Source organism: Phycodurus eques, chromosome 10, assembly GCF_024500275.1.
Source record: "Phycodurus eques isolate BA_2022a chromosome 10, UOR_Pequ_1.1, whole genome shotgun sequence".
NCBI lineage: Eukaryota > Metazoa > Chordata > Actinopteri > Syngnathiformes > Syngnathidae > Phycodurus > Phycodurus eques.
In genome coordinates, this window is record NC_084534.1 from 16,254,729 (window position 1) to 16,282,566 (window position 27,838).

A 27,838-nucleotide genomic window follows, 5' to 3' on the forward strand; every position below is an offset into this window, starting at 1 on the left:
ATTGTAAACACAAGGATATGGCTGACGACAGGGGTGGAGACGAAGACAACGTTAACGATAACATGGGCAACCAGCTCCAGCTCTTTCCAGGTAAGCGGACAACTCGCCGGCTCAAGGGATTCTCTGCGCGTCTTCTCCCGGGAGGAAATTGTATCCAGCTAACAGCTTGGCTCTTTTTATCGCAGTAACATAATTCCATATTCAGTCTAAACGCAGCCTCTTCAGCTGCTTTTATCTCTCCTCGCAATAATGTTCCTCTTCGGCGACTTTCATTTCTTGCTCAACAATAACAGGCAACGAGGAAGAGGAAGAGGAAGAGGAGGAGGAATATGACATGGAGACTGAAGACCGAGACAATGAGGAGGCAACGAAGCCAAGCATTATCACGTTTGACCCCAGTCTACCCACTTCACACGCTGTGAGTCACCAAACAGCTTGTTTTTTTTCCCCTGAACTTTTTTTTTTTTCCCAACAACACCTGTTTGGCTTCAACACTGTCTTGTGTTAACAGTACCTGGGCTCAGACATGGAGGAGTTTCACGGCCGCACCGTCCACGACGATGACAGTTGTCAGACCATCCCTGTGCTGCCACACACTGCTGTGATGCTGGTGCCTGGACAGACCCTGCCCCTGCAGCTCTTCAGGCCGCAGGAGGTCAGCATGATGAGGAGTGTTATACAGAGGGATCGAACCTTTGCTGTGCTCGCACACAGGTACATGGCCATCGTGCTCCTACACAGGTCTGTGCCGAGGTCTTTACCTGGCAGGTATTCAAATTTAAAAGGGGCCACATTTGAAACACCTCTCAGAAACATACTTTTCTTTATAACTCATTGCATTATGTACTTTGTGAAAAATAAAATGCAGCACATCGAATTGGTGAAATGATGGGTGTGTGCTTGTGACCAGTGACCAGTGATGGGAGTAGCCTGAATAGCAACCTGTCGAAAAATTCTCGCATTGCGAGAATTTTCAATCACAGGGGTTGCTCCACAATATTGCTGATTCCCAATACAGTATAATGTAGAACATGCATGGATTGAGCATGTAAAAGAACATGTTGTTAAATGCTATAAATTCAACGACGCCAATAGAGGAAGAATACAAATAAACAGTAAAATAGGACCCATTCAAATGTACATTGAGTACTTTTACTGTTAAACTTTCAGTAGACCTGCGCACTACCACCAGCATTTTCTAAGAATACTAACTTACTCTTAATTTGATGTAATGACATTTAATTTGAAGCGGAAAAGCACAGAAAAAAGCAATTTATGATCGTTGATAACCTCTACGCGTTTATTGGCAAAATCCTTGAAGACCCCTTATAATGTCTCCACAAGGGGGCGCTAATTTTAAATTCAACACTAATGATTTACATGCCATGATTCCAATAGAAAACCATTTCATTTAGCATTCATTATTCTGAAGGGGAGAGCATAGTCGCTGCCCGCCAGAAATGTCGTCCTGTGTAGCCGTTCATAACGCTCATACCAGAAACTACTATGAGTGACTATTGTGTAGCGTGTTCCTGCTCTGCCTGCTGCTGGCTTTTTACACTGTTCAGGAAATAATGTTTACAGAGCCCCATACATGTCATGGGGAAAATTAGTATTATTATTATTTTTTATTGTGGCCACAATATAGATAGAGTGCCGTTGAAAGGTATTGGCTGCCTTCTCAAATTCTTATATTTTTGCATAGTTCCCCCACTTTAAGATCATCAAACAAATGTACATATCAGACAAATATAACCCAAGTGAATTTCAAATGCTTTTTTTAAATGATGATTTCATTTATGAAGGGAAAAAAAATACTAGTTACCTGGCCCTGTGTGGAAAAAGTAATGACCCCCTAAACTTAATAACTGATTGGGCCATCCTCAGCAGCAACAACTGAAATCAAGCGTTTTCTATAACTGACAATGAGCCTTTCACATCTCTGTGGAGATATTTTAGCCCACTCCTCCTTGCAGAATTGTTTGAATTCAGCAAAAATGTCGGGTTTTCGAGCACGAACGGCCTTTTTAAGGTTATGCCTCTGCATTTCAATTGGATTCAAGTCTGGACTTTGACAAGGCCACTCCAAAACCGTCATTTTATTTTGAATGCTTTCAGAAGTTGACTTGCTGGTTTTTTATCGTTATCCTATTGCAGAACCCAAGTGCGCTTCAGCTGGAGGTCACAAACTGATGGCTGAACATTCTCCTTCAGGATTTTCTGTTAAAGAGCAGAATTCATGGTTTCATCAATCACAGCAAGTTGTCCAGGTCCTGAAGGGGAAATCAGCCTAAGACTACCACCTAAGACACTACCATCACCATGTTTGACTGTTGGTATGATGTTCTTTTTCTGAAATGCTGTGTGTGTGTGTGTGTGTGTGTGTGTGTGTATATATATATATATAGCATTTTTTTTTTTTTAAACACAAAAGTAAGACAAGCCTTTATCTTCTTTTTGTCAGCAGTGGTTTTCGCCTTTGAACTCTGCCATGACTGCTATTTTTCATCAATCTATTTTTTATTGCTGTGTCAGGAACATTGACCTTAACTGAGGCAAGGGAGGCCTGCAGTTCTTTAGAAGTTGTCCTGAATTCCTTTATGGCCTTCCGGATGAGTCATTGCTGTTTTCTTGAGGTAATCTTTGTAGGCCAGCCACTCCTGGGAAGGTTCACCACTGTTCCATGTTTTCTCCATGTGAGGATAACTGCTCTCCCTATGGTTTGCTGGAATCCTAAAGCTTTAGAAATGGCTTTTGTAACCCTTTCCAGACTGTCAATGACTTTATTTATCAACTGTTCTGGAGTTTCTTTGAATCGTGTCATTTTGCTGCAATTTTTTTAATTGATTGATTTTGATTTTGTCGGGACAGATTCTGTTTAAGTTATTTCTTGATTGAACAGGCCTGAAGGTAATCACGCTTGGGTGTGATCAGTGAAAATTAACCAAAAATCGTCATTAGCCACAATTAATTCATGATTTAACAAGGGGGCTAATTACTTTTTCACACAAGGCCAGGTAACTTAGAAAATGTTTATTCCTTAATAAATTAAATCATGTCAAAACAGCATTTTAAGTTAATTTCTCTGATATTTACCTCTGTTTTATGATCTTAAACAAAGTGGGAAAACTATGCAAAAATATAAGAATTTAAGAAGAGGGCCAATACTTTTTCACGGCACTGTATAACGTGTGCACAAAATGCTCATTTGTGGGCTGTAGATGAGAACAATATGAAAAGACACTTGCCTCAGGGACACCAGGCATTGCATTTTCTTGCAAAGGTGCGTGCCATTTGCTTGAGTTCACACTAGTACAGTATTGTATATTGATTCTTGCAGTGATGCAGGCGAGCCAGACGCAGAGTTCGGAACTACAGCAGAAATCTACGCATACCGGGAGGAGCAGGAGTACGGCATTGAGACCGTCAAAGTGAAAGCTGTGGGCAGACAGAGATTCAAAGTCCATGAAATAAGAACTCAAGCAGATGGGTATGTTGGAATTATCTCATAAATCATGAACCAAAAACTATATCTAATTATAAAAATTAGAACTTAAATTCTTATCCATGTAGAAATGGAGTTCAATCATAAATGTCTGGAAAAATTGAACATTTCTGGAAAAAAAAATGAACCACCATAATTGATTACATAGCACCTAAAGTGTTTTTTGCTTTTTTCTTTGCCTGTATTTCGTTCTTTGTTTTGTTCTTTCTTTCTTTCTTTCGTTCTTTCTTTCATTCTTTCTTTCTTTCTTTCTTTCGACGCCATCACAGCAAAGTACCAGTGTTGACCAAGAGCTAAAGTTTGAGCTTATTTGTAATAGAGGAAAGGTTTTGGTTCCTCGACAGATTCTCTGAACCTTTTCATGATATTAAGGACCGTAGATGATGAAATCCCTAAATTCCTTGCAATTGTACGTTGACGAACATTGTCCTTAAACTGTTGGACTGTTTTCTCACGCACTTGTTCACAAAGATGTGAACCTCGCCCCATCTTTGCCTATGAATGTGTGAATTGTGATGACAATTCAGGGAAGCTCCTTTTATACCCAATCATGGCACCCACCTGTTCCCAATTAGCCTGTTCACCTGTGGGATGTTCCAAACAGGTGTTTGATGAGCATTCCTCAACTTTCCCAGTCATTTTTGCCACCTGTCCCAGCTTTATTAACGTGTGTAATAATGTCAAATGACACATGAAGAACGGGGGGTGCAAAAAGGGCATGGAAAGCCAAGACAACACCTAAAATGTATCAATAATCAAACAGCAATCCAGCCCAGTGTCAGTGGGAATGAATATCAGCTGGTTCAGTCCTAATTGATGGTGTACAAAAAGGTCTCATTGCCAAGGTGTGAGTCAAGACACCTCTCATGATGGGTAAGAGCACTGAGTTGTCTCAAGACCATTGCAAAGTAATTGCTACAAAACATAATGATGGTATTGGTTACAGGCGCATATCTAAGCTTCTGAATGTTCCAGTGAGCACGGTTGGGGCCATAAAGCCCTAACCATACCCCAATCAGTGGAAAGCCAATCATACCACCATAAATTTGCCTCGATCAGGTGCTTCTCGCAAGATTTCTGCCAGAGGAGTGGAAAGAAAAATCAGAAGAGTTGTCCAAGAGACAAGGAGAGCTTCAAAATGACCTGGAATTAGCAAGGTACTGTTGCCACTAGGTTAACAGTGAGTAATGTACTCCGCTGCCATGGCCTATATGCACGCTCAACCACGCAAGACCCCATTGCTGAAAAAAAGCATGTCAAAGCGTGTTTAAAGTTTGCTGAACAACCTCTGGCGAAGCCAGTTAAATACTGGTCTGATGAGAGCAAAATTAAACTCTTTGGATGCTATAATGCGCACCACGTTTGGAGGAGAAATGGCGCTGCACATCTCCCTAAAAACACCATACCAGCAGTGAAGTTCGGAGGTAGGAACATGATGGTGTGGAGCTGCTTTACAGCAAATGGTACTTCACATTATTGAAGGAAGGACGAATGGGCAAATGTACCGAGACATTCTTGACAAAAATTTGCTGTCATCTATGAGGATGAGAAAAATGAAACCAGGGTGGACATTTCATCTGGATAATGATCCAAAACATACTGCCAAAGAAACTCTCAATTGGTTTTAAAGGAAAAAAATAAAGCTGCTAGAATGGCACAGCCAATCACCTGACTTGAATCCAATCGAAAATCTATGGAAATAACTGAAACTCAAGGTCCATGAAAGTAGCCCAACCTTCAAGATTTGAAGACTGCTTGCTTGTGTGGAGGAATGGGCGAAAATTGCACCAGAGCAATGGGTGTGACTAGTTTCTCCATACAAGAGGCGTATTGAAGCTGTCATTGCAAGCAAAGGCTTTTGTACAAAATATTAAATAAATACCACTTGGTGTGTTATATACTTTTCCTTGTGCCATTTCACATTATAACACATTTAATTTAATTTAATTTCCGATCTTATTTGTATGTATGGATTACTTGGGTTGTTCCCAACATTTGGTGAAATTTTCATGTCAGTAGCACCTTTGGAAGTATATTTAGTGAGGAAAAATGGTGACGTGTTAAATACTTATTTCAGCCACTCTATATACTTTATTTACACTTATTTAAAAAAAAAAAAAATTTAAATACTGGTGCTGTGTTTTCAAGCCACGGAAAAAAGTACTTCAAATTAACAAACAAATAACTAACGGACAAACAACAGCCTCTCCAATTAGTCCGTTAAATTAATTTTCACTGTACACTAATGCCAGCATAATAAACACCGCTAGGTGTCAGTATCGTTCTGCAAACATTCCAATGGGAACGTCTGTTTGAAATTATGACACCTTAGCGGGTGTTCCACTATATTTCTATAACATACATAATCATGAGTAAAGCTTAATAATTAATCTGCAGGAATCATCCTTGTACTCTGTGTAATTGACACCCGAAGCCCACGTAGGTAGTATCAACGAACTGTTAAATAATGATTTGTGCACGCAATTATAATCACTGGTGAGGATTTGCAAATCTCAAATTCGACTATAACGATTAACGCCTAGAGGACAGACACACTGTAATACAGAAGTCTTGTAGTCGGCTTTTAAGTCATTTGTCACCTGCATTTACTCTTGAGGATGCGTGCAATATGTTTTGTCTTGTGTAACGATACATATTAGGCATCATGTTGCTTAAAAAAGATTTCTGTAAAGGTTAGTAGCACTTTTTGTATCACTTTAACTTTTGCAATGGCTTTCTTTTACTTCTCCTCCTTGTTTCTTGATGCGCATGTAAGGACTTACGAGCAAGTTGCCCAGCCGGCGTTGCAGGGGAAATGTCCTGTAGGCAGCAGCGTAGAAATATATCTTATACGCTGCATACTACAATGACGTCTATGAGGAAAAATAACCCTCTTGTATGTCGTAGTCACGATTTCTACCCTCAGTCCAAACGTTTAAGGAAGGAAGTGAAGCTCACTGCTCATAAAGACACATTTCCGCTGTTTGCTAATGGCGCCTCTAATGCTCACAAATGACCCGGTACCAAGTTATCCTGTTAACCTTTTTTTTTGTACGCCAAGTGGCTCCAGTGAGGGTGACATGAAAGCTGTCATTCCACTACAAAGCTTTTCTTGAATAAAATTAGCTGATATGCAATCAGACTGAGATGATATTTTCATAAAGATTAATGAACTTGTTTCCATAATGCACAATCTTTCTTCATGTACCTTTTTTGCGTCAAAATTGAAACCTTTTATCATTGTGTACAGTCTATCATTGTGGTGGTGGTGTTTTTTTCCAGGATTCGACAGGCCAAAGTCCAAATCCTTCCAGAACGAATCCTTCCTGATCCTGTATCTGCTGTTCAGCTAACTCCACTCTCCAGGCTCATTGTGCACCCTTCCTCCAAGCCCCCAACTCAGAGCTGCAAGCAGGCGGAATGCTGGTGGAATAGCTACCAACAGGTAAAATTTACATTTGATGTACTTTAATTACCCAGTCAAGAAACCTTCAACATGTCGGACGCCCTGGCAGTCATAAAATTCAGTTCAACCAAAATTCTAAGAGGGCAAATATTCCACGCACACAAAAAATACAAGAGTTGGACCCACCAATATGTATGTATGTACCATTATGTATACACTTAAGAACGCTTTTTCTTTAGCATTTCTGTGTCTTTTACAGAAGGGATAATGAAAGAATCTGATCATGTAGAAAGTGTGACCATAGAACCCGAAGTAAAGGTTTCTCTGTCATGGCTGCTCAGTGCAATATGGCCAACGGAACATCAATAATAAAAGTAGAACAGAAAGTATGCTGCAAAGTTAGCTCAGTTTACTGTTAAACGTGAAGAGACTTATCCTTCTCTGTATTCTTCACTTCTTTTTACAAAATATTACTTAGTCCAAACATTGCCTTTACAGTTAATGAATGTTTTATGCTTTTTATTTGACCTCAGAATGGATGAATTAAAAATTAATAAAAAATCCCGATGGCCACATTAGTCCTGAATTCAAACAAACTGGTGATTGACCTGCACCCCGGAATGGATTTTGTTTGACCTCAAATATTCCAGTGCAATTTCATCATCTATTTGACACTATATTGTTAGGAAAATCAATTTTGCTTTGTCAGTTATCTGGAGTGCACTACCAGCAGACGCACTGGTGATAGTCTAAACTATACTGAACACAAATATAAACGCAGGCTCCCATTTTTCCTGACCTTAACTCAAAGATGTAAGACTTTCTATCTATACAAAAGTCCCATTTCTCTCAAATATTGTTCACTAATCTGTCTAAATCTGTTTGTCAGCACCTCTTCTTTGCTGAGATAATCCATCCATCTCAGCTGTGGACGCTGTAAAATGTGCAGTTTTATCAGTTTTTTTATGCAGTTTTGAGCGAGTGTGCAATTGGCATGCGGACTGCAGGAATGTGGAGCAGAGCTATTGCCCCTGAATTGAATGTTCCTGCCGGAAGCTGAGAACATCCCGGTTCTTGCATGACCAGCATGGTCACTCGACATGTCCCCCCCTTTCATTATATTTGATATTCTCGTGATCAGCATATGCAACGGCGTGTTCCAGTTCCTGCCAATATCCAGCAACCTTGCACAACAATTGAAGTGGAATGGACTAACATACCACAGGACACAATCAACAATTTTGATTACGTCTATGCCAAGGAGATGTGTTGCACTATGTGAGGCAAATGGTGGTCACAGTGGTTCTCTGACAACCCCCAATACAATAAAACTGCCAATTTTAGAGTAGCCTTCTATTGTGGGCATCCTAAGGCACATATGTGCAGTAATGATTCTGTCTAATCAACATCTTGATATGCCACACCTGTTAGGTGAATGGATTATCTCTGAAAAGGAGACGTGAATGGATTATCTCGGAACCGGAGACATGCTCAGTAACACAGATTTAGACAGATTCGTAAACAATATTTGAGAGAAATAGGCCTATAAAAACTCTTTGGTCTTTGAGTTCAGCTCATGAAAAATGAGAGCAAAACAAGAGTGATGTTTATATTTTTGTTCAGAATAGTTTACTGTGTAAAAAAAAACCCCAAAAAAACGTCAACTATTGGAAGCTTAAATACATCCCCATTATAGTAACTCTTTTATGTAGCGTTAATCTTCTACATATGACCCTGGTATTGAAACAAGAAGTCTGCACATTCAGCAAGAAAGTCTCCCATCCCATTAACAATATTAATTTATTTTTTTTGTCATGTCCTGTTATCTTACACAACAGTCTAACTTTATCTATTTGTACAATACAGTGAAGGTGGATGTATGCTTACTTTTGCTCTGATCTTTTTTTAACATAATCGCCATCTTTTGTTTATCTTAGAGAAAGTTTTACTGTGCCAGTTTGACCCCCTGGCCACCGTGGGTCTATGCCCTCTACGACTCTGTAAGAGCCTAACAGTAATTTTTCAAACCAAGATCAGCAATTCTAATGTGAATGTAAACCTTGTGATCTCCCTCCCTGCAGGAGTCGCTCATGAACCGAGTGAAGAAGCAACTCCACGAGTGGGATGAGAATCTGAAGGATGACTCTCTCCCTACAAACGCCGTAGGTCAGTCCCAGCTCTGTTTATTGCACAACGATGACAGACACGTACACGCATGCAATCTGCCTCTTTGTTTGTGTTCTGTGTGTTCTCCTTCCTTCTCCCCTATCCTCCCTCCTCTCATCCTGTCTGGTTACTGTCAGACTTTTCCTACAGAGTTGCCGCCTGTCTGCCCATAGACGACTCGCTCAGGCTCCAGCTTCTGAAGATCGGCAGTGCCATTCAGAGGCTTCGCTGTGAGCTGGACATCATGGATCGGGTATAAAAAAAAAAAATAATAATAATAATAAAATACCTACTTTATATGTTGCAATATCGGGTCTTGTAAATTAACAATGGCGCGGATGTAGCTCATCTGTAAATACGTGGGCTTTGGAACTGAGGGGGTCAAAATCCCGCTTTGGACAAAATATAAAAAATGGCATCTAGTTGTTGGAGAGATGCTAGTCTGGTTACTGTCGAGATGCCCTTGAGCAAGGCACCACCGTCCCCAGCCACCCAGCTCGAGAGGTGCAGCACTGTTTGTGTGCCCTTTTGACACTGACATCTCTCCTTGCATGCCTGAATGTGTGCGACTTTGTTCTGTGTGTGGTGTTTTACCACAAATATCAAAACAATCAAAACTGCTGAAAGGATTGTCGATACCCCCCTACCCACCATTGAGGACTTGCACGCTGCCAGAACTAAGACAAGGGCGTGCAAAATCCTCTCTGACCCTCCGCACACCGGTCACCAGCTCTTCCAGCTCCTTCCCTCAGGTAGGCGCTACCGATCAATGCAAACTAGAACTAGTAGACATTCCAACAGCTTCTTCCCTCTTGCGATCAACTTCTTAAACACCTAACCTATAATTCCATTACAACAAGCTGGCAATTTTTTGACTTGAGTTCGTTGTCACATTTCTGTGGGGCCAATTATGTATTACTCGTGCACTCACTGTAGTTGTCTCGCCATGCTGCACTATTTGCATATACTGGCCACTCATGCCAGAGTAGCATCTGCTCCATTTGCACACTGATTGAGGAGTATCTGTAACATTTGCACAACCGACATTGTCCCAGATGATCGCACTACTCGTCACTTTAAACCGCATACACTCCTTGAAGTCTCAGCGCCCTTTGCACAATGGTCATTGCACCGGACTATTGCAATATTAGTCATTCGAACTGCTCTAAGTGCTAGAGGACTCTGCATCTTTTTGCACAATTGTTTTTTGTCAATGTCTTTATTTCTCCAAAGTGTTCTGTAAATTGACTGTCTGTTGTACTAGAGCGGCTCCAACTACCGGAGACAAATTCCTTGTGTGTTTTGGACATACTTGGCAAATAAAGATGATTCTGATTCTGAAATATACAGTCACCTCGAAAGTTATTGGAACAGCAAGGTCAATTCCTTTGTTTTGTTTTTGTTGTATACTGAATCGATTTGGGTTTCAGATCAAAAGATGAATATGAGACAAAAGTTGAGAATTCCAGCTTTTATTTCTTAATATTTACATCTAGATGTGTTAAAAACAAATCAGGACAGAGCAACTTTTGTTTGAAGCCACCCACTTTTCAAGTGAGCAAAAGTATTGGAAAATACATTATTAAATAAACTTAAAGTGAATAATATTTAATACTTGGTGGCATAACGCTTACTTGCAATAACTGCATCAAGTGTGTGACCCATTGACTTCACCATACTGTTGCATTCTTCATTTGAAATGCTTTTCCAGGCCTTTAATGCAGCCTCTTTCAGGTCTTGCAGTTCAGTTTCAGTTTCTCTCATCAGACCTTCCACTTTTTCCCCCTGATGAAGTCCTTTGTTGTTGTTGGCTGTGTGTTTTGGGTCATTGTCTTGTTGCATGACAAAACTTCTCTCGATTAGTTTGGATCTATTTATACAACATATATATTTATACAAAACGATATATTTCATACAAAATGGTTTTGTAGACGTCAGAATTCATTCTGTTGCTACCATCGTGAGTTACATCATCAATAAAGACTAGAGAGCCCGTTCCAGAAGCACCCATGACATTACCTCCATCCTTGCTTCACAGAAAAGCTTGTGTGTTTTGGATCATAAGTAGATCCGTTCTTTCTCCATACTTTGGCCTTTCCATCACTTTGTTAGAGGTTAATCTTGGTCCCATCAGTCCAAAAAACTTTGTTCCAAAACTTTTGTGGCTCATCTGTGTACTTCTTTGCAAAATCCAATCTGCCCTTCTGATTCTTTTTGCTGATGAGCGGTTTGCCTCTTGTGGTGTGGCCTGTATATTTCTTCTCTCGAAGTCTTCTTCAAATAGTGGATTGTGATACCTTCACCCCTGCCCTGTGGAGGCTGGCAGTGATGTCATTGACTGTTGTCATTGGGTGTTTCTTCACAGCTCTCACAATGTTTCTGTCATCAAGTGCTGTTGATACCCTTGGACGACCTGTGCGATGTCTGTTGCTCAGTACACCAGTAGTTTCTTTCTTTTTCAGGACATTCCAAATTGTTGTATTGGCTATGCCCAATGTTTGTACAATAGCTCTGATCGATTTTCTCTCTCCTCTCGGGTTCAAAATGGTTTGCTTTTCTCCCATAGACAGCTCTCTGGTCTTTATGTTTGCTTAACAGTAAATGCAGTTTTCAAAGGTGAAACCCAAAGCCAAAATCAAGCACTATCTAATGTTTAAGCCAGGGGTCGGCAACCTTTTCTACTCGGAGCCATTTGGGAACGCCTCCCAATGAAAAGAAAGCACTCGGAGCCACAACCCATTTTGACATGATGTATATATACAACCTCTATGCTATGTACAAAAAACTATGTTGCATTTATGAAATCAACGAACTGCTGCAGAAAATACAGAATTTTATTTCTGCATGTTACAAAAAGCATTTTACACTTGGTTGATGCTTAATTTCAAATAAAATACTCAGTCTAGTTGAGTCCTCGTATTTAAGAAATTTAAATCCAAAATTACCCAACCCGCACTAAACGAAAAATGCCGCAGATGCCATCTGCTTCTGTGTTTGATAATTTTATTGCGTGTAGTTCTGGATTGTGCAGTCAACTGTACTCCTCGTATTTAGGAGACAAAATCCAAATATTATCCACCGGCACTGAACCAACGTTTGCTTCTGTGTTCCATCGCGTGTACTGGAGTGTGCAGTCAACTCTTCATCAGCTGTGAAAGCAAAATAATCAGCCCACATTAAATGTTCTGTTATCTTCAGAAATCTTTCTTTTCTTGGATTTATCCATCATTTACCTTCCAGGCAAGGGTCAAAAAGCTCAATAAAACACTATGGTGGTGTGGTGGATTAATCTGAGCTGCTAGACGTGGGGTATGCCAGGTATAGAAGATATTCAAGTGTCGCACATCGGCGGATGTGACGCATGTTTTGGGCGATAAAAATGTTAAAAACATTTTATTTTAATGTTACTCGTTTACCATAATGTTCACATTTAGAATTATATTTAAAAACGAACAAACTAAAATAAAATTCATTTGAATAAAATACCCATTATTTATTTTTCAAAGTCACAAGGAGCCACAAGAGAATGATGAAAGCAATGGTTTAAGCAATCAATCTAAAAGGCAACGCCTGAGCAACTAGAAACACCCATCAGTCACTTTTTCCAATACTTTTGCTCACTTGAAAAGTGCGTGGCTTCAAGCAAAAGGTGCTCTGTCCTGAGTTGTTTAACACATCTAGATGTAAATACCATCAAATAAAAGCTGGAATTCTGAGCTTTTGTCTCATATTCATCTCTTGATCTGAAACCCAAATGTCTTCAGTATAAAAACAAAGGAATTTACCTTGCTATTCCAATACTTTTGGAGGGGGCTGTATATAGCAGAGTGTAAATAGAATTTTGCCTTGAGTGATTATAATCAGTATAATACATAATGAAAATAAATTTGTGACAGAATAAATAATCAGTCAAATGGTCATTCTTAATATATTGTAATATCAATAGCACTTGTTGTATGCTTCCATGAGACAGTCTTTGCAGACCAAGACCCGTGTATCAGATGCACAATTCGGTTTGATTTATTTGACTTTGAACATTTTGATTGCTGTTCTGCTCTATTTATAATTTGCATTTACTTAGAGCATAGCGTACACAGAAAAACAGCTGGTGATGTTTCTTAAAGGAGACAATGGGACAATTCTGTCACAATTTAAAACCGTTCTCTGTTGTCAGAATAAAAGTGTTTTTGACATTCTTCCTTGGTTTGCTCTCATGCAAATGCCAATTATGGCTTTTGTTACTATGACGACCTGGCCAGACAAAAGGGCACAGCGATCACGCAAGCGGCTATTTTGTAACGCTAACTTATCGACTTTGAGTTAGCAAATTTTCCAACCCCTCGAGCAGTAATTTTAAAATAAAAGCAGTGAGCAGCAAATCTTACAGCTTTTATGATGCTATTTGAGACTTTTGGAGACTCTGATACCCCCTCCAGCAAAGCAGATGTTCACCCCTCAGCATCCAGACTGCAAATGAATAGAACTTGCACAAAACCACCACTGGCGTATTAATTTCACACTTGATGTGTGGGCAGGCACTCCAGAGACCTGACATTTTGTAATCGAACAATCAGAAAGTTTATTTTCATCATATTCCTCCTTTAAATCCTTAAAAGTTTTTTTTTAGTGTTACAGGATATAAATTATGGAAATGACAGCTTTGTTGTCCTGCTTTGTCTATGTGTGTGTCAGTGCTTGCAGCTTTTTTTTTTTTTTTTTTTTTTTTGAGCCACGCAAGGATTTCAGTAGAACCGCTGTTACCTTTTATGGCTACGTTGTGATTCATACTACTTTTGGTGCACCATGATTTTTGTATTTTAATATATCTGGTCATTGCATAAATTATACATTTTCTGTAATTTACTTTTGGAGCTGCAGTTCATTGTTTGCACCGATCAATGTCAATTGAAGCTGTTACATTAAAAAAAATAAAAAATTGTTGTTGCCACTGGCCAACTGAAGCAATAACATATGTACTTCCCGGATGTGTCACCCAGTCAGTTACTGCAGCTTTTGTTACTGTGTGATAAATGATGATAAGCAGCCTTAATGGGAACATATTATGCTCACTTTCACCGCTGTTCTGTTAGAGGTGTGTAATGCACACACATGAAGCACCCAACAAAGACCTAAAAAACCCTCTTATACTCCCTGTACTTATTTTCCCATATGAACATATGATACTTCCCACCCCCCCCCAATACTTCTTAGATGACAACGTGTGCAAGTGTACCTATTGAAAGTCCTGTGGAAGATTGCTGTATAGGTTTTTAAATGATCTATTCTATTTCCTTTTAATGATTATTCTGTTTCCTCAGTGCACATCACTATGCTGTAAGCAGTGCCAAGACACTGAAATCACCACCAAAAAAGAAATCTTCAGGTAAGGCAACATGTATGTGCTTGACATTTTATTAAAGTCTCTCAATTGTGTTTTACAGCAGAGCATAACATTTATTTGATCATATTTCAAAAGATGTTATTCATCACCCAAAGTCATAAGTTGAGCTAATTGTACCAGAGAATAAGACCTCCCCCTGGAAGTCATTTTTATTCATTCATTATATCAAAAGTAGCACATAAAGGGGAGTTAGCAGTTTTGAAACTGTTAGCTGTTGTACAACCCCAATTCCAAAGAAGTTGGGACGTTGTGTTAAACATGAATAAAAACAGAATGCAATGATTTGCAAAAAAAGGAGGAGCTTCCCTGAATTGCTCAGTCATTCACAAGCAAAGATGGGGTGAAGTTCACTTCTTTGTGAACAAGTGCGTGAGAAAATAGTTGACAGTTTAAGGACATTGTTCCTCAACGCACAATTGCAAGGAATTTAAGGATTTCATCATCTACGGTCTGGAGAAATCACTGCATGTAAGCGGCAAGACCGAAAACCAACATTGAATGCCCGTGACCTTCGATCCCTCAGGCGGCTCTGCATCAAAAACCGACATCAGTGTGTAAAGGATATCACCAGATGGGCTCAGGAACACTTCAGAAAACCAATGTCAGTAAATACAGTTCAGCGCTATATCCGGAAATGCAACTTGAAACTCTACTATGCAAAGCAAAAGCCATTTATCAACAACACCCAGAAACGCCGCCGGCTTCTCTGGGCCCGAGCTCATCTAAGATCGACTGATGCAAAGTGAAAACATTTTCTGTGGCCCGATGAGTCCACATTTCAAATTGTTTTTGGAAATTGTCGACGTCGTGTCCTATGGGCCAAAGAGAAAAAGAACCATCCGGACTGTTATGTACGCAAAGTTCAAATGCCAGCATCTGTGATGGTATGGGGCTGGGTTAGTGCCAATGGCATGAGTAACTTACACATCTGTGAAGGCACCATTAATGCTGAAAGTAACATACAGGTTTTGGAGAAACATATGCTGCCATCCAAGCAACTCCTTTTTCATGGACGCCCCTGCTTATTTCAGCAAGACAAAGCCAAACCACATTCAGCATGTGTTACAACAGCGTGGCTTCGTAGTAAGAGTGCTGGTACTAGACTGGCCTGCCTGCAGTCCAGACCTGTCTCCCATTGAAAATGTATGGCGGATTATGAAGCGTAAAATACGACAACGGAGACCCCGGACTGTTGAACAGCAAGAATGGGAAAGAATTCCACCTGCAAAGCTTCAACAATTAGTGTCCTCAGTTCCCAAAATTGTATTGAATGTTGTTAAAAGAAAAGGTGACGTAACATAGTGGTAAATGAGCAATCCTCAACTTTCTCTGTCTTTTTTGCCACCTGTCGCAGCTTTTTTGGAACGTGTTGCAGCCATAAAATTCAAGTTAATGATTATTTGCTAAAAACAATCAAGTTTATCAGTTTGAACATTTAATATCTTGTCTTTGTAGTGTATTCAATTAAATATAGGTTGAACATGAATTGCAAAGTATTGTATTATTTAACACAACGTCCCAACTTCATTGGAATTGGGGTTGTATGTAGCCTCACTTCCCTAATCACCCCCACCACCTCAACTCAAGTCTCTGATGGCCCTCACGTGTAATGGTGTGTTACTATAACACCAAATGTTATTTATGGGTTTCAAGTTTTATATTTTGTAATTTACAATCAATGAAAAATCAAAAAGAGCTCCTTATCTGTCAAACTGAAATTTTGTGTCGCTTCTAAATCCTAATCTGCTTGAAGTCCCTTCGCTCTGCCTCATTTTCTAGTCGTATGCCTAGTTGTTAGCAAAGGAGGGATGCGCTTTTTTTCTCCCCGAAGGTGTATTTTCTGCCATTTTTCTGGCCAGGCTCTTGAAGCCCAAGCTAAGAGGTGAGAGCGAGTGATATCCCCGTGAGTCTACAACAAATGATTGACACCTCTTCAGTCAAGCCTTCTATCTTTGATTGGTTGTTTTTCCTCGAGCATGGTGGTTTCTTAAGTTATAGAGGAACAAGATGGTGCCAGAGATGGCTGTTTTTTTTTTCCACCTTCTATCAAGTCAGACTGACAGTTTTAACAAGTGTTACAAAGTTTTTTTAAAAAAATTTTTAATTGCTATCTCTTCCTTTAAGGTAGACATCCATCCATCCATCCATCTATTTTCTGAGCCGCTTCTCCTCACTAGGGTCGCGGGCGTGCTGGAGCCTATCCCAGCTGTCATCGGGCAGGGGGCGGGGTACACCCTGAACTGGTTGCCAGCCAATCGCAGGGCACATACAAGCAAACAAACAACCATTCGCACCTACGGGAAATTTAGAGTCTCCAATTAATGCATGTTTGTGGGAGGAAACCGGAGTGCCCGGAGAAAAGCCACGCAGGCACGGGGAGAACATGCAAACTCCACACAGGCGGGGCCGGGGATTGAACCCGGGTCCTCAGAACTGTGAGGCCGACGCTCTAACCAGTCTTCCACCGTGCCGCTAAGGTAGACATATTAAAAAAAAATTTTTTGGGCTCCAGGGCTTCTCCGTTGTGAGGTAATACTTACTTTTAGGCGACAGTGCTAAATTGTGTTTGTTGACTAACAAAGAAGCCAAACCAGTGAATGTAAATATTAAACAATAATAATAATAATTTGGAAGAAGTACAATTGCAGAATAATGCTGGACTTTTCTGGCCTTAACGTGATGGTCATCAGTTCTATGCTAAGGCTAAGCTGTATATCCTTATCTACTAAAAGATGGAAACCATCATTCATTTGGTGGAGAATATATATAAAGACATACTGCAGAAAAGAAACCAATTAGTTGGTTGTTATAAATGTTATGGTATACCAATGTTTTTAGAACAATATTTTATAAATACTATATTAGTGTTATTGGCATTGAACGTATTTTTGCAACATCATTTTCCACACAGTCATTATGCGATGAAGACCTCGCTGTCGACATTGTAACCGCACTTTGCAGATTGGGTAATTTCTCATTAATATCTGCTAATGGTCAGTTTGAACAAGACTGAAGTGTAATTCTTTGTCACTTCTGAATAGCCAACCTTTATGGCTATAATCAGCTAAATTACAATGACATCAGAAGTTATTACTTTCCCAGGAAGCTGAAGGTACATAATAACATGGCCCAACCTTATGTAACAGCGACATGACACTTAATTTGTGTCACACTCTTAAAACTGTCCAGACACACACTGGAGCCGAACTGCTTGAACTTACATCCATCTAAAATAATTGCATTCATTGACTGGTTATGCATTTGATAGATGTTTGTCATTAAAATGTTGACTTTTAAATTGGAGCTATATCTTCAACCAGGGGTGTCAAACACCATCACGGGCCCCATCGTAGTCATGGTTGCCCTCAGTGGGTCGATGATAACTGTGGAACTATATAAATGTAAAACCGCTCAAACGTTACGCCAAAAATCCCTGTTTAGTGTGCACCTTGGTTTTAAGATCATAGTTTGGTTCATATTTGAAACAAAAAAACAAACTGCTAAACTTTGGTGTTGACAGGAACAGATTTATTGACATTTAAAATAAAGTCTCGACAGCTTACAAGTACACAGTCTTTTTAGAAGGTGGGTGCAGACAAGTGCAACAGTAACAGTATCAACAGTGTAAATTATTATACTAGAAACGCACTTAAAATGGCATTCGTTATTTGTTTGGCTCCACTTGAAGAGCCTGGGAGAAGCTATTTAAATGCAGCTGGAAGTTACCCGCACTACTTCTTTTTTTTTTTTTTTTTTTTTTTTTTTATAAACTGCTGCTATTCACATTCGCGTGATGCCATTTAAAAGACTGACATTCTGCCAAAAGCACAACGCTAGCCACGACGTGTGCTAGCCAGAAGCTGAGCTGTGCTGTGTTTGTTTATGGACTTGGTGTGTGGCCAGAGCATGAGGTAGTTAGAGATCCTGTCTTTTACCCAATAATCACCCCATCATATTTCATAATTACCCCTCCATTTGATGATTATCATATTTAGGATGGGTCTAGCCCGCTCGCTCAAAGTTAGCTGGGATAAGGTCCAGCACACCCGCTCCCTGAGTGAGAATAAGCGGCATGGATGGATGGAAGTATTTTTGAACAGTGGTCATGGAAAAAATGTAGAAAACTTTTGCAGGTTACATGAAATGAGATGGAGGGGCAGTTCTGGACATTGGGCCATCAAATTGATGTTTTTGTTGTTGTTTTTTAAAAAAAATGTTTTAAATGGGATACCAAAGATACATTTTTGGAGTTATAAAGTGTTACTGGAATCTGTTGCTTTCTTACTGGAACACGGAAAGAAAACAAACATTTTAGGTGTCTGAGGTCTCAGTTTGTAATTGCTTTTTTATACAGCCATTGTTTTCTCCACCTGATTGTGTGTCTATGTCATCCTCCAGCTTGTCGCTGTACGGCCCCATGGCTGCCTATGTCAATCCACACGGTTACGTCCACGAGACTCTGACTGTCTACAAGGCTAACAACCTCAACCTGGTCGGCAGGCCGTCCACGCTCCATAGCTGGTTTCCAGGGTAACTCGCTCGTAGCTCCCACACCCCGCTGTGACAAGTTTAATACGAAAACTTTTGTATGACTCAGAAGTGTCATCTTGCTTTTTTCTATGACATAACTTCAAGTAGCGACACGCTATTATCAAGCAATATTTTATTTATTATCAAGTAATAAAGCCATCTGCAAGAATCAGTTTACATTCACAGCATGTACTGTTCTACTACTACTACTACTAATAATAATAATAATAATGATAATACAGAAGCTTGGATTTATATAGTGCCTTTCAAGGAACCCAAACAACCTTTGCTGTCGATCAATGTTTTCAGTGCATACAAATACTCTAATCCATACGCTAACTGTACACAAGGTACTCTGTTATATATTATTCTCCTGTATCGTACTAAAATGTTGACGTTTTGCCACAGCGTGCCGCTGGCTCCCTGTCACAAAAGCTGCCTTTCCACCATGTAGTTCAGTTCAGTTTGCCATCTTACAGTTCGATACTGTGGCCCATGATCTAACTTGTGCTTCCTGAGCATGGTGAGCTCACAGCTAAAGGTCCATGGTTCAATTCCAGTTTGGGGCCTTTTTGTGTGGAGTTTGCAATGTTGCCGGCGATGCTTGCCCTGCTTGCTAATGGCAGTAATGACCTCTCTGTTAACTCTGGTTTCCAACACAATCAAGAACATGCCTTAAAGCACCAAAGATCCTGACCCTGGATCCAATTCGCCGGACACATGGTGTCTTTCGCCTGATCCTCTGGGATATCTTAAATCGATAGCTTAAATGCAGGGAACAGATGTCAAGAGTTTCTTTTACACAAAGATCCAGCAAATTAAGGCGGAATAAACATTCACCACTAACAAAGGCGCCATTCTGGCTCTGCTAATATCTCCAACGTTGGGATATTGGCAGAGTGACTTCTCCCCATTTCGTGTCCTTGTCATTTATGGGGAACAGCCACCCGGACACAAGGGAGCTAATTCCGGACTTGAACAGGCAGTATAAAATGCCCATGCTATATGTGACAACGGTTTTTCAAAAAATATTTCTATTTATAAAGGGGAGAATATTTTATATATATATCTTTTGTATTTTTTGTCAATAAAGTCAGTTAGAAACTATGTTTTATATTTACTTGGATTCTCTTTGTGAGATAATAAAATTGGTGTGATGAGCTGAAACATTCAAGTGTGATTAAATATGCAAGCAAAAAAATCTGAAATCAGGTAGGATTCACAACATTTTTTAGGGCACGCTAGGTATGAATTGCTGTGTGCCCTGTAATTGACTGGTCACCAGTCCAAGGTGTACCACGCCTCTTATCAGCTGGGATTGGCTCCAGCGCTCCAGCTCACTTGTGATCCTGAACAGGATAAAGGGTGGAATAAAACCTCTGTACGGATGACTTCTGAATGCAGTACACCTCTTCTGCTCAGGTACGCTTGGACAATCGCCCAGTGCCGAACCTGTGGCTCTCACATGGGTTGGAAGTTCACGGCCACCAAGAAGGACTTGTCTCCACCTCGTTTCTGGGGTCTGACTCGCTCGGCCATGCTCCCCCGTATTCCCCCCAGCGAGGGCGACGACGGGCGGGACAGCTCGCGCCTCTTCTGCCTGTGACATCTGACCTTTTTTCCTCGTCGTGTAAAAACTGAGTCCTGTCTGGTTGTGTTGCCTCCAAATAATCACTACATCACAAGCTGTCACCCTTGGCAGTAAATCCATCATATTAGCGGAAAGGTCATCCAACCTTTACATGGTACTTGAGCAGCATATGCTATAGGAGGAAGGTAGATTGTTCTTGAAGCTTCTTTATATATATATATATTTATATATATGGATGCACTCGTGAAGACAAAAGATACATGCTTCCATTCGTGCTACTTTGAGCGTGTAGCTCCGTTTTGTGCGCCTCTGTCCAGCTGTTTAAAGGCACTCTGACTGAAAAGCAAAATGAGAGTGTCACGCTTTGGCCCTCCAGCTCTTGTCCTCCATGTGGCGGGGGGGGGTTGAAGCTTGAACAGCCAGTCTGCTTCAGACACTAGAATCGGTTGTCCTGCCCAAAAAGAATCATAAATCTCATTAAGAGAGCGTTTTTTTTCTTCTTTTTTTTTTTTCATTATTATTATTTTTTTAAATGTTTTTTTCTGTTTTTGTTGTTGCTTTATTGATGCCTGTCATAGTCAATGTTTGCTTGCATACGCTCAAGCTGACTTTATGGGTTTTATTTTTGTATGCAGATAAGTTGGTGATGACTATAATGGACTACTTATGTGAGGACCTTTTTGTGAATGGAGGGTGCTTTATGCTCTCATGGTAGTAACAACCCTTTTAAAGGTCACAACTAATTTCGACTAAGTGGGAGAGGAGTATTTAACCATCATTTAGAATGTTACAACTGTTGACTCGTTTTTTTCTCCTCAAGCAAGAAATGTACAAATGGCAAAATGATGTCATTTCTAAGTCTGTGCTTTGATTGGGTTTCTTTTAAGGTTGTAAAGCTGCTGTTTTCGGCATTGACAAAATGTGCTGCAAGATGCTGGTTCATGGTAATAAATTATCTTAATTAAAATTGCACTGATTGCAATATGCGCCATGGCTTAGAACGTGAATATTTTGTTGGCAACCATTGACTGCTTTTGGATCTGTGTTTAAAAATTAACCAGAGAATTTGAAAATTGAGTGTCACCACCCGTTTTAGTTTTTTTGTCAACTGTTGTGACGGTCTAAGATGTTGAAACAAAAGAGGGACCGCCCTCAATTCTGTCAGTGAGCCACAACTTTTGCACCAAATGATCATATCGCAGTGAGGAATAATTGAACTCCTTTTTTTAACTCACATTTTATGCCCAGCTGTCCTGACAGATTAACTTGATATTGTGTAGTCTGTAGAATATCAGTGGCATTACTCTCAATGAAGCACATAACCCAAACGAAAGCTATTTCACATAGCAAAAAGTCGTCATGTCGCACTGTGCCATCGTTATCACTGCATAATGGACTATGATGTTCAATGACTAGCCTCCAAAACAAAACGCGTGAAGAATGACCCACAGATGTGTGAACATCTCCTCTGTTCCTAAAATGGAAAGAACCAGAGCTAGAAAATGCTAGCTACTGTATTTACACGCTTTGTACAGTATAGTAGCTGCACCATCTGCTGTCTGTGGCTACTATGTTGCCAGTTATGTCTTTAAACGATTAGGCTGGCTAGTCATTTGTATTTAAGCAGTGAACCGATATCCTTGTCTGTTGCTAGCCAAGTTATGTACAATAATTTCAATGTGTTAAAACGAGATTATGTTATCGTATAACAACATCCATCCATCCATTTTCCGAGCCGCTTCTCCTCACTAGGGTCGCGGGCGTGCCGGAGCCTATCCCAGCTATCATCGGGCAGGAGGCGGGGTACACCCTGAACTGGTTGCCAGCCAATCGCAGGGCACATACAAACAAACAACCATTCGCACTCACATTCACACCTACGGGCAATTTAGAGTCTCCAATTCATGCATGTTTTTGGGATATGGGAGGAAACCGGAGTGCCCGGAGAAAACCCACGCAGGCACGGGGAGAACATGCAAACTCCACACAAGCGGGGCCGGGGATTGAACCCCGGTCCTCAGAACTGTGAGGCTGACGCTCTAACCAGTCGCCCACCGTGCCGCCCATATAACAACATTGACATATAATGCAGTTATGGCACATATTGGTGTGTTTGTCCCAAAAACTATAAAATGTTGAAAACGTTTTTTTGTTTTGTTTTTTTAAGTCCGTGTAAGAGTGGAACCTCTATGGTCGAACAATCTGTTTCAGGATGCATTTTAAAGCTATTTTTCCCATAGGAAATAATCAAACTGTCGCAGACATAAAATCTTTATTAACACTGTAAAATGTAATGTGAAATTGTAACTTTCCCCTGCGGGAATACATAAAGTTTTATAAGTCTGAATCCGAATGTAAAAACAAATCAAACCCTACCTTAACTGAGCTTGCGATGCATATGGTGAAGCTGGTGTCTTTTGATATCAGTCTGCTTCACATAATTTCCAAGGTATTTTCTTCCTCTCTTAAAGTTCTTCTTCCCTTAACGCACCGCACATTTGTGTGTGTGTGTGTGTGTGTGTGTGTGTGTAGAGTTAGTTCTTTGATGGTCACCTGAATTAAACTCCCAACTTGTACAAGCTCAGTGGCGTTCGGCGTTGGAGGTGCAACTCGACTCATTTGTTTGGGGACAGAATTCTAAAGCTATAGGGTGTTATAGCTTGCATTAGTGTGCGGTGTTAGACTGTACATTGAGCAGAGAGTGGAACCACATAGGGAGGAACCAGGTGGTTCACTTATGGGGGCAGTGAGGGTCTGACGCATCCCTGCGGCTAGGATGACACATGCAGCCCACTGGGCCTCCCAGATGACATCCAAGAGGAGCATTTGGAGCAGAGTGAGGTTTAATACAGAGTTCTGGGCACGCAGCACATGCACATTTGTCTTTGCTTGACATACCAAAGCTGTCTTGTTTGGTTCAAGTGCTTGTTTTTCCATCCAGTGCAGTCCCATGCTCTATAAAACTGGTTGGTCGTGTGTCACAGCATCTATTCAAGTAATGCTTTAATCTTAGATGGAACTGGGACCTTAGATCGGGTGGAAGGAATTATGAATAGCTCCTTATACCACTCAGTGTTACCACAAAACCTTCAGGCTTCTGCTAGAAAGCAAAGAAATATCAAGAAAGGCCAACGAGAACAGCTGAACTTTATTTGGGATCACTAAGAGGCACTTCAAATTGTGGCAGGTGTGTGCTGACTACAGTTTACCGTGTTTGAAAGTGATTAGTTAATTCTGAGCAGCCACATTCCCTTGAAATGTTATTTAATTTTTTTTAATCTGTTGTTTTGTATAGGTCATAGGTCACATTTAATGGTGAATCTTTTGATGATTTATCTTGGCCATAATTTTCTGTATCACAAATACCTGGCATTTGAACAGAGTGTGTCGACTCTTTATATCCACTGTAGCTGCATTGCTCAGACTAGATGATCAAAATGTATAAGAATAACAAAATGGCTGTTGAGGCCTTGTGTACTTGTAATTTAGTGACTGAAATAATCATAAAATTGTGGACTCTCTCAAACCCTGGTGACAGTCATACAAAGAAAGGACTCCAAAACCAACACTATAAGGTTTATGAGAGCATTTTATTCATACATGCTAATTTCATAGTTTAATCGCTGTTCTGTATTAAGTATAAAAGAAATCATGCTTAGGGCTACCTAAGCCCACCTCTCATGAGACACTACATGTAATAGGTTCAATAATCAAGTACTCAAAAATGCAGCTTCTCGATAATGGTAATCATGCTTGATTGACTGTGTCTTGGAATAAATGCACAGGACAGTGGTGCCTTGAGATACAAGTGACTCTACTTAGAAATATTTCAAGGTAAGAGCAGTTGTTCGGATGATTTTTTTTTTTTGCATTGAATTGCAAGCAAAAATTTGACAACACTGTATGGTGGCAGTGAGCTCAAAGTTACTTCACAACAGGTTTGGCAGATAGTGAATAAGTCTTTAAAAAAGAGGCTTCTCGATGTGCAATGCCACTCTCAGTTGAAATTTACTGTCAAACTAAACATAAAACAGACAATTACACTTTGCGTATCTAATACAACCACATAATTTATCCATAAATCCACTTTGCTTAATGCTAGCAAACATTGCAAAACACCATAGTCGGTCTAACGAATAGCATTTATATGACAGTGTCGTAACACTTAAAGCAATGGATATTTGAATGCAAACTGTGAAGCAACACATGTAGACAGACAATTTAACAATACTCCACCAATTATTACTGCAGCTTAGTGAGTCACCTATTGTAGTTGTGATACTCTTCGTTTGTTTCCGTATGACTGTATTGTACTGCACCCGGTTGGCCAGGTTGCACAACAGACGGAGACGCAATGAATTTTTGTTGATGCAGTGTTTAATACTTTACGTTCAATGTTTTTATTATAGTGCAATATTATGGAGTGCTATTTTCTTATTAGAAAGCACATTACAAACAGTTTTGTTGTTTTTTGGGGGGGGGGCAGGCTAGAATGGATTATTAGCGTTTCCATTCATTTCAATTGGGAAAGATTATTTAAGATACGAGTGTTTCTTGAATCTCAAGGGACCACTGTATCGGTTCTTCATTGTGCAGGTGTCTGGTCAATGTTCTACTACTCAAATAACACCAACACAATGGAATGGAACATTACTTTTATTTAGACTTTTTCTTTTTTCTGGCACCTCACTCAGACACAGTTCCCCTCTTCTTGGGTTTGTTATTGTCCGACATCCTGCATCTGGAACACACTTCTGCCATATTTAACATATCTTGTGTCACTGACAAATGATATCTTTCCAGTCTAGAGACCCTGGAGGATTAGGATCTGTACGGCATGCAGCAGGCGTCAACACCGCCTGCCTCACCTCACCGCCTGCCCCCTCCACCCTTCCTTCAATTGTCATTTGTGAGATTTTTAAAACTGGTGTAGAAGGTGCTGACCAGCGTGGCCTCATCGTGCGTGGAGTCCTTGGTGAAGGAGCCCTGCTGGCAAACTGGCTTTAGGAGCCTCAGAGGAAGCGGACCGCTGAAGAGGAGGTAGATGAGGGGGTTGGCGCAGCTGTTGAGACTGGCCAGCAACATCAGGATGGTGAAGGTGGCACCTGCAATGACGACAGGTCACAACATTTGGTGCACCTGCACAATCTAATGACAAGGAAGTTGTATCCAAACTTCTAATCTCTAATGTGTTTGGCCACAGTTTGAGTTTTCTTCTTGTTGAACAGTTATATGTTTGCTGGAAATAAGAAGCAGTGTTACATGTTCTAATTATTGAAATGATAGATAACGATCTGATTCAATAATTTTGAGGAAAATCCTTGGCACCGTTCTAAAAAATTCTGGATCATGCTAATCAACTATACATCTAGAATACTCGAGATGCACGTATTAACATGCAGTACAATAATATTTTGCAGTGTGGAGCATTTGGTGCATTTATTGATCTATTTTCTATACCTCTTACCCTATTCAGGGTTTGCAGGTGAGCTGGAGCCTATCCCAGCTGACTTCAGGCGGAATCCACCCTTGACTGGTCGCCAGTCAATCACAGGGCCCATACAATATCGACAAAAAAAAAAAGCATTCACATTCACAAGGTAGAGCGTGGATGTCAAACTCAAGGCCCTGCCATATCATTTTATGTGGCCCACTACAACAAATAAAGTGTCTATTTTATTTTTCTTGTTAAATTGATTTAGTTTTTTTCATTCTGGCAGAAAATCGGTACCTAAATTGCGATTTTCTTCACTTTAACGGGGTTTACAAACATTTATTTTCACCAAAATTCCTGCACATACATTCGTTAACAGTGCACACTAAAATGTTTGCATGCCACCATTTTCCATGACTTCTGATTTCAAATCGACTTTGTTGTAACAATGTGTATAAAATAATCAATTGTATGTGTAATAATATGATGGGGTAGGTTTTCACAGTCATAACGTCACTAGCGACGTGGCCCTCGGGGAAAATGGGTTTGACATCCCAAACATGCATATTTTTGGAGTGTGCCTGTATGTGAGAGAAAGCCGTATTACCCACAGAAATACACCCCTGGCCAAACATGCACATTCTGTGTATCGGTCTGCACTAAACCTTCTGCCCAGTTGAATTCATGTGGTCATCGAAGTCCACACACACACACACACACAGACACTCACACACAGTGTGTTTGTAAAGATATTAATTGATTTGATTTGATTTTATGTTGATAGAGTTACTCTTACTTTCTTTGGGTGCATCGGTGTCCCACGCGGACCACAGTTGGACGGTGAAGAAGGGGGACCAGCACACCACGTAGGCCAGCACAATGACCACGGTCATCTTGAGGGTCTTCACTCTGGCTTTGGACATGCCGGCCACGCCGCTGGCTCTGCGGGGCAGCGTGCCGGCCACGCCGCGCTGCGCCTTCCGGTGCAGGTTCTGTTGGATGGCCCTGCAGATGCGCACTTGGCAGAAGACGAGCGTGATGACGGGCACCACGAAGATGACCGCGGTGGTCCACGTGATGTAGGTCTTGAGCCCCCACGGCTGGACGAACTTGGCCCAGCAGTCGAACACGCCGGGCGCCACCTCCACCTGGGAGAAGATGAACACTTGGGGCAGGCTGCCCACCAGGGACACCCCCCACGCCGCGCACACGGCCGCGTTCACGCGCCGCTGCGTCCGCTGGAACTTGACCATGGGGTTGCACACCGCCTGGTACCGGTCCACCGTCATGGCCACGATCATGTAGGTGGACGAGAACATGCCCAGAACCTGCAGGTACTTCACCAGGCGGCAGACCAAGTCCGGCCCAACGAACCTGTCCGTGATGTCCCACATGAGCTGCGGGCACACCTGGAAGAAAGTGACCACTAGGTCGGCCAGGGCCAGGTGGAAGACGAAGACGCGCATCCGGCTCACGTGCTTGCGCTGCCGCCACAGGACCAGGACCAGGACGCCGTTCAGGACGGCGGCGCTGAAGAAGATGATGCCCAGCAGAGTGATCTCCACCCTGGCCAGGGTCTCGTCTCTCGGCTCCGCCTGCTCGCTGTCGTTGATTCCCGCTGACATCCTCTCGGCCAGACGTGGAGGTATGTGACAAAACAAAACAAAACAAACAAACAAACAAACAAACAAAAAAAGCTCAGCTCGCATGCAAATATTCTGAAAGTCCACTGAATTTGCTGTCCGCTTTGTGCAAGTAGAATTGTAGCTACTTTGCACCACTTCCAAAGTCAGAGGTGCAGAGTG

At 41.0% G+C, this 27,838-nt stretch overlaps 2 protein-coding genes across 4 annotated transcripts; one reads left to right on the forward strand and one right to left on the reverse strand.

Annotated features, from left to right (window-relative positions):
• On the forward strand, positions 1-26,165 carry crbn (cereblon). 3 transcript variants are annotated; one of them, XM_061687838.1, is made up of 11 exons: positions 1-90; positions 294-418; positions 512-714; positions 3,341-3,490; positions 6,788-6,950; positions 8,849-8,911; positions 8,993-9,077; positions 9,215-9,330; positions 14,396-14,460; positions 18,877-19,008; positions 25,403-26,165. In XM_061687838.1, exons 1-11 carry the CDS (start codon positions 18-20, stop codon positions 25,422-25,424), a joined length of 1,197 nt encoding a protein of 398 aa, XP_061543822.1. In that variant the 5' UTR covers positions 1-17; the 3' UTR covers positions 25,425-26,165. The 3 variants fall into 3 exon arrangements, with proteins under 3 accessions (XP_061543822.1, XP_061543820.1, XP_061543821.1); XM_061687836.1 differs by lacking the exon at positions 25,403-26,165 and adding an exon at positions 20,431-22,326; XM_061687837.1 differs by lacking the exons at positions 8,849-8,911; positions 25,403-26,165 and adding an exon at positions 20,431-22,326.
• Positions 25,496-27,667, reverse strand: avpr2b.1 (arginine vasopressin receptor 2b, tandem duplicate, 1). Its single transcript, XM_061687839.1, has 2 exons — positions 26,830-27,667; positions 25,496-25,704 (listed from the first exon to the last, which is right to left on the reverse strand). The coding sequence occupies exons 1-2, from the start codon at positions 27,656-27,658 to the stop codon at positions 25,496-25,498; spliced, it is 1,038 nt and encodes a 345-aa protein (XP_061543823.1). The 5' UTR covers positions 27,659-27,667.
• Between the last annotated feature and the right edge of the window lie 171 nt (positions 27,668-27,838).

Bases quoted from the DNA above. Each gene is read 5' to 3' on its own strand.
- crbn (XM_061687836.1), top strand. From the start codon at position 18: ATGGCTGACGACAGGGGTGGAGACGAAGACAACGTTAACGATAACATG. The intron at 419-511 runs GTGAGTCACCAA...TTGTGTTAACAG, and splicing joins GTCTACCCACTTCACACGCT to TACCTGGGCTCAGACATGGA. The intron at 9,078-9,214 runs GTCAGTCCCAGC...GGTTACTGTCAG, and splicing joins TCTCCCTACAAACGCCGTAG to ACTTTTCCTACAGAGTTGCC.
- avpr2b.1 (XM_061687839.1), bottom strand. From the start codon at position 27,658: ATGTCAGCGGGAATCAACGACAGCGAGCAGGCGGAGCCGAGAGACGAG. The intron at 25,705-26,829 runs GTAAGAGTAACT...TCGTCATTGCAG, and splicing joins CACCGATGCACCCAAAGAAA to GTGCCACCTTCACCATCCTG.